The sequence below is a fragment of the Crocodylus porosus genome, unplaced genomic scaffold (assembly GCF_001723895.1).
Source record: "Crocodylus porosus isolate Cpor-Errol unplaced genomic scaffold, CroPor_comp1, whole genome shotgun sequence".
NCBI classification, from domain to species: Eukaryota; Metazoa; Chordata; order Crocodylia; family Crocodylidae; genus Crocodylus; species Crocodylus porosus.
Genome location: NW_017728886.1, coordinates 211,484,114 through 211,491,355, shown reverse-complemented (window position 1 = coordinate 211,491,355; position 7,242 = coordinate 211,484,114). Strand labels below are relative to the sequence as shown.

Genomic DNA, 7,242 nt, shown 5'->3' with positions numbered 1-7,242 from the left:
CTGAAGATTCAATGCTAATTCAGAGAATCAGTGATTTGGACATGGATACAGGTTTAAATGTTTTTTCTACATCCCTCCAGGTACCAGGTGCAGCTCGTGAACGCTGTGATGCTGGGGTGGATGAAGCATCCCGCAGGAGTGTGGTGGGGCCCTCCATGTGCTCGGCAGCAAACCTAGAAGTGGATCAAAAGTACTCCTGGTCCACTTCCAGGTCCACCAGGGAGCATGCTGCCCCCCCCCCCTCCCCTGGCTCGACAATTGGCTACAGGGGACACTGGGTGCCCCCCCAGACCCAGGAGGCACCAATCACCAAGCTGGGGGGGTATGGGCCCCCCCGGTGGACCTGCAAGTGGACCAGAAGTGCTTCTGGTCCCCTTCTGAGTCTGCTGATGAGCACGCTGGGGAGCCCCCCATGCTTCTGTAGGATGCTGCATGAAGCCCCAGCATTGCAGCATTGATGAGACACCTGCTACCTAGAGGTATGTAGAAAAAATATTTAAAGCTGTGTCTATGTCTGAATCTCTGAATCTTTCTGAATCTCTCCAAATCAATTTAGAGGGTTCCGATTCAATTTGGAGAGATTAAAGGGTCCTCAGATTCAGTTCAGATTTGGAGATTTGGCCACTGAATCGTGCTGAATCTCCACCAAAATGAATAAGGGACTGAAGCTTTGCACAGCCCTAGTGTACATAGTCCTGAGGTACTTATCTCTTTTAACACCTACCAATCACTTGCTATTTTATCCTAAGGAGAATGAAGTCCAGCCAGATGAGATTTCCTCTCTTCTAAAAGAAGCCAAAGATATATGTCGAGCCCCTCATACTTTTTCAGTGCTAGTGGCTAACATTGCTTTGTTTTCTAATATGGTTTCTATCATTTTCATTTAATAAATCCCAAGAGATTCATAGAAGCCATGAAGAGAAGCCAGAGTCATAGATGCATCAAGAGTTTCTGAAAACTGGTCAGACAAAACTGAAACCAGAAGCTTTCAGCACTTGATAGAGTAGATCCCTAAGGCAGGCTTATTATCCTTAGCATTCTGACTAGGTATTACAGGAATTCCTTTGGCTAGGAAGGCTCGAGCCAACTGGAACTGAAAAAGTAGAAACAACTTATTACTACCGGTTCATTATTTTACACTAGTTGCTTTCCTTTAAAAGATATCAAGTTAAAGCTTACTTTTTGAGGAGCCCTATGTGATCTGACTAAACATCATTAAAGGCCCTTGTTACATCTTACACTTTAAACCGAAAATATGTTGGCTTACAGTTCATGCCTGAGTGGGTGGTGGGGTGGTACAGGGACAGCATTTCCTGCCCCAATAAATAAGATAGAAATAATAGCAAAAATATGCTAAGTAAATTGAACTAGGCTTAGAATTAAACTTGGTGTAGAAAGGCTGTTGCCAGGTCTTAAGCCCCGTTTGCCACAAATAGTTGATACAGAGCTTCAACACCACAGATCTTTTCATATACCTTATGCACTGGGATACATTTCACCCTGTTTATTATATTTTTAACCAAATATGCGTTTTCCTAGTTTGAGCCAAACTATAGGGGCTCGCTATAACCTCACACATTGGATCTAATGGATCTCTATTACATGATTCAAATCTGTACTAATATCTGACTAAAATACTTGTATATTGTGTGGATTTAAAACAAGTATTCTTTTTCCATTACTAGTTTTTCCCATTAGTTACCCTTTCCTCCATACTCTCACTAACATTTAACCCATTTTACTTAATATTTATAATTTTAAAAAATTTCTAAACCTTGGACTTCTCTAATTGGACTATTATAACCCATCTTCCACTGGGAAAGTTATATTTTACCATGTCTTCCCCCAACCAATCCACAAATTGCCAGTAAGATTAGTCTCCACTACAGACATGCCCCTTCAAACCCTTTCACAGTTTGCCTCTCTTTTTGTATTGAGGTCCAACCCCTTTCCTTTCAGGACCACTGCTTAGACCTTTACCTTCAGTTTATCTTAATTCCTTTCCCTCATCCTGTATGCCTCCTCTTCTCCTTCCCTGTTTCTATCTCATTTTTGTACCCAGATCACCTCCTATGTCCTAGCTTTATTCTGATTTACTCTTAAAACCCACCAGATTCCTAGGCTGAGTAACCAGATTTCATCTTCTGGACTAATGTTCAGCCAATGTAGGTTGTAAGCACCTACTCGATACACTTATTTTTCCACTGTAAGTAGGAGGAAAAACCTCCCCATCTTACACATTCTGTAAAATACTGTGTACACTTATAGTATGCTGTTCTATAAATAATAAAATCTTATCTCACCCTCACCAACAACATAGGAGGGAATCAAGACAGCAGCACTCAAAATACCAACATCAACTTAGCACAGCACACACTATCCTATTTGGAAACATCTGTATTCTCCAAAGGCCTGAACTTCTTCCCAGAGAAGAAGCCTGACAAGATACTAATATGTGGATAATTAGAAGAATTCTTCTGCAAACTTTGCTGAAAGACTACATCCACAGCCAGGGCACTACCACCTCTAACAACCTTCCTGCCACAACTAAGAAAACAAACAACAATAAAATATCAGATTGGACACTTCCCAACAATCATAACTACACATTGGACTATAACATTGGCTATTTCAATAAGAAAGCTAACAGCAAAATTCTCAACAAAAGCCAGGACCACAACAACCTCTCCCTTCAGAGAGAAAAGCCATACAGTCCCTGAGACCCAACAACTAAAGAGTAATCAAACCAGTGGACAAAGGTGGAGCTCCTTTCCTTAACCATCAAGACTACATCAGTGATACTGACAGAAAACTATCTGACACAAAATACTATAAAGAACTTGGGGAGAACCCCACCACAGAATTTGCTCTGGAACTGGAAAATATCATCACATCCTTCCCATGCCAACTTCAGGAAAGACAACTTCTACTTATCCACCAGTCTTCCACTAGGACCTTTCTATTTGCTCCCCACCCCATCCTGGGCATGTGGCCGGGTCAAGCCAGTACCAGGCTGTGTTCCTGTGCATCGCTTCAGGCCATGGAGGTGCAGCCAGTAGGAACCACATCAGGGTCAGGCAGGAGCTACACCAGCTGCATCCATATGGTGTAGCCCAAAGCAATGCGTGAAAACACAGCTCAGTACTGCGTTAGTGGCACCTGCACCCCTACCAGGCCCCAGCCCAGCAGAGCCTGGATAACCCACAGCTTCCCCCTGCACCCCCATCCTGTCAGCAGGGAGAACTGTGCCTGAGCTCCAACTTGCTGGGAGCTGGGCTTTCTGGGCTGTGAACAGCTGCAGGGTCAGAGTTGCACACAGGCAGCCTCACCGGGCAGAAGCCTGGCCAGGAGCTCAGCACCCCTGCCTTGGAATGTACAGTGGGGGCTGGGGGGCAGGACAGGGCAGATGGGGAGGGGAGTGGCTGCTGCTGCTGCAGCTGGCTGGCATGGGGAAAGGAGAAGGGCGAGAGGCCTTGAAATCCTATGGGCCATATTTTGCCCACCCCTCTCTAAACAGTCCCTATTTGAGCTGCTGCTGCCACCACCCTGTACTCTGGCCACTGTTCTTAAAACAGCAGCAGCAGCCAGGGACTATTTTGGACTGCTCTTGCTTCCAGGGTGTGGACTCTGTGGAGTTAGAGATTTTGGTACCCCTCCTAACTTGGTGCCTGGGGCAGCTGCCCCGCATTCACCACTTGTGCTAGTGGTGACACGTGACCACATGAGATGGTCACAGCCCAGCATCCCTTCCAGTCTGACCAGAGGGAATTCCTTTTTGACTCCAAGTCTGAAAAGCAATACAACTCTCATGCATGTGAATAAAATACTGGAATAAAATAAAATACTGTGACTAGAATACTGTCTGTCCTCTGGAAAGAATGTTGTTTTTTTTAATATCACCATGAAGCTTTGTGTCCCCCGGCACCCCACCCACCCAAGCCATTCACTGCCCTATATCTAGCTATGACCAATATCTGATACTTCAAAAGGAAAACAGGCGCGCGCACACACACACACACACACACAAATGAAAAACTATTAGTTCATCACCTCCTCTAGAAAGCTGTTTTAAAGTTTAATTGCCCTCAATGCTAGAAACTACATCTGATTTTAAGTTAATTTTTTCTGACTTCAGCTTCCACACACTGGATCTTGCTATGGATTTGTCCTCAGGGTTGAGAAGTTCCCTAGTATGGTGTGTAAGTAAATGGATGCTCCAAGCAAGTCACCATGTACAAATTCTCTCCAACAGGTCAAGCTTCGTAAACCTCCTACCAAAACACTACTTTTCAGCCCCTGGATCATTTTAGGGGACCTCCTTTGAACCTGTTCCAGTATTTCTACTAGTACGGCAGAAAACAAACGTAGACAGTTTTCAGGAGGAGGCTTATTCATGTCATGTACTTTTCTACCTTTATTTGATATTCCATTTTTATACATCCTGCACCTAGGATCACATCAGTTTTTTTGGGCAGAACATCCCATTGAGAGCTCTGGCTATTGTGATTATCTCCAATAACTGTCTATCCCTAGGAAGGGTATGAAAAACAAAAAAACAATTAAAAATAAAATGTTAAAATTATGACTGTTGAACAATTAAAAAAAATAATCATAATTAATCTCAAGATTTAAAAAAGTAGTTGTGATTAATCACAATTTTAATCACGCAGTTAAACAATAATAGAATCCCAATTTATTTTAAATATTTTTCGACGTACACACATATACACAAACCCTAGATAGTCCCCAAGACCTGGCCCTCCAACCCATGCCTCCCCCAAACACTTACCTGGAGTGTATGGGGGGGAGTCTATTTACCAGCTGCTGAGTCTGCTCCAAGGACCCTGTTTAGCTGGTGTCTGTGTCTGGCTGGCTGGCATGTACCTGTGTGTGTGTCTGACTGGTGCGTATGCACGTGTGTGCCCATGTGCACCTGTGGCCCAGCAGCAGCGGGGGGGAGGGGCCACTTTTCCCCCAGCAGCTCAGGCAGGCATGCACCAGCCCCCAAGAGAGGGGCTGCTCTTGCAGCACAGGCAGGCACACACCAGCAAGGGGAGCAGGGCCACTTTTCCCCCAGCACACAAGCAAGCACACAGCAGCAAGGGGGGGAGTAGCACGAGCATCTTTTCCCCCATCACAAGCAGTGATTAATATATGTTAAAAAAAATGCAAAATCAAATGAACATATTAATTGCAGGCATTAATTGTGATTAATTGACAGCTCTAGTTAAATACATTTGATTCAAAGATCTTAATCTGAAAGTTTAATATATGAATACATTTAATATAGTCAGCATTTAAAAGGTTAATTTATTAAAGCTCACTAATGGCTATGATAGACATTCAGAATGTCAGAACTGTGACAGTCTTCTACAGTTACTTCAGGATTATTCTATGGAAGACACTATAATCATCCAAGTCACAATCAATGTTGGGAAAAATGAGAATATCATTCTTGGAATTCCTATGGCAAACGATTACACTCTAAAGTATAAGATAAGCCTACCTGTTTGCGCATCACATCCATAGCTTGCATAATATAGCGAGGAGGTAGTCCATGGCTCCTAGCAAGAATTATAGCCTGTTCCAGAGTTACACTTAGTGTGCAGCTGCAAAAAGAGAGACTTCAATTAGGTATCAGTTATCATTACATCTGCTAAAACATATTTACTGGTTAGTCAAAGAGTAAGGATCAGAACCCCAAAACAAACCTATCAACCAAAATATTGTGTAGATAGAGCTATTTGCTAAAAACTCGAAGAAAGCTAACTGCAGACTAGTTGCTGAACAGAAGCTAGTTCAGCTCAACCTACACATAACTCAGTATAGAAAATAAATTCCATCTAAATGTGATGTTTAGTTTTGGACATAGGTTATAACTAAAAGGAACACAAAACACTTTACAGCTTGTAAACATTTATACAAAGAGTCAACAATTCTTTTGATCCACATAATTTTTAAAAAGTCTGTGAAGTATGTGAAGTATAAAGTATAAAGTATGTGAAGAAGTCCCATAGAAATTAAGGACAGCAAATCTTAGTCCTATGCCTGGCAACTGAAGGACAGACTTTTGAGGATTTTTAAAGTCATAAATTAACAAGCTGATGAAGGCAGGCTTTTAGACTAATACTATCCAGTTTTCCTAATTTAAAATTAAAAGATCTGACATTCCCTTCTACTCATTGAGATGACAAAAGACATAAGAATAAAGTAGAGTAACAGGAGACAGAGAATTATATGGTCTGAAGCAAGTCACTTCTGTCATCAACAACTCCCAGCTATACATGTCCATTCCTTTACGCCCCATGCTTATGTAGGGAAGCTACGGGGTTTAGAGGTATGTTCTGTGTAGGATCTTGCTACTGATCAAGAATCACAGTGGCTTGCATAGAAACCAGATTAAGCCACTTGCTGACTCCACTTACGTAGGTGATTAATTTTTCAAATTACATATGTGCATGTCACCATCTTGACTTGTTTTATTTTTAGTCTGTAGGTCCTAATTTTTTCATTTTCTCCTTTCAAAATCTGTTGCTTTGGCCATTGATACAGAACTTCCATTAATGGATATAACTCTTCCACAAAGTTTTCTGTCATTTTAAAAATGTAATCACACTCCTAAAATTAGGGCTGTCCCTTTGCTTTACCATCATACAAGTATCAAAATAATTTATGTGAGTACAGATTTAGGCCATGAACATGCCATTTGAAGCATGCCAAGTACCACTGAAGTGCTGCAACCAGTGAAGGTGAAGATATTCATATTTAACAAAGTGCTTTAAAACTGACTAAAGCAGGGGTTCCCAATCCCTGGGCTGCAGCCTAGTGCTGGGCCATGGTGGGTTGGCTGCCAGTCCGCAGCACAGTCAACTGCTGGACCGGAAGTGGCAAACCGTGACCCCCCAGAGCCGGGCGGAGAGGCCGCGACTCCTCCTGCACGGCCCGCGGCAGAACAGGGTTTGGCCCACCTCCCCACCTGGGGGATGGGGGTATCCTTACCTGTCTTCCAGCCAGGAATTCTGGCCGTGGTTGGTTGTGACTGCTGGGCAGCGGTTTGCCAAGCTGTGGCCACTTCTGGGCCACAGTTTGCAGGGCTGCAGCATAAAAACTTTGGGAACACCTGGGCTAAAGCATCCTTTAAAAATGGCCCTCACGTCGGTTCTTAGCCAGAGTGCAGGACCTCCATCTAACCCAGGAGGTGCACAGCCCCACCAGGGGAGACGCCTTGTTGGACCTGGTGCT

At 43.3% G+C, this 7,242-nt stretch overlaps 1 protein-coding gene across 1 annotated transcript in view; it reads right to left on the bottom strand.

Annotated features, from left to right (window-relative positions):
* The window catches only part of PREX2 (phosphatidylinositol-3,4,5-trisphosphate dependent Rac exchange factor 2), a 296,072-nt gene that overhangs the window by 12,398 nt on the left and 276,432 nt on the right, over positions 1-7,242 (bottom strand). Inside the window, exon 38 of the mRNA XM_019548936.1 lies at positions 5,507-5,609. Within this exon, the coding sequence (XP_019404481.1) occupies positions 5,507-5,609 (103 nt within the window). The remainder of the gene's footprint in view (positions 1-5,506; positions 5,610-7,242) is intronic.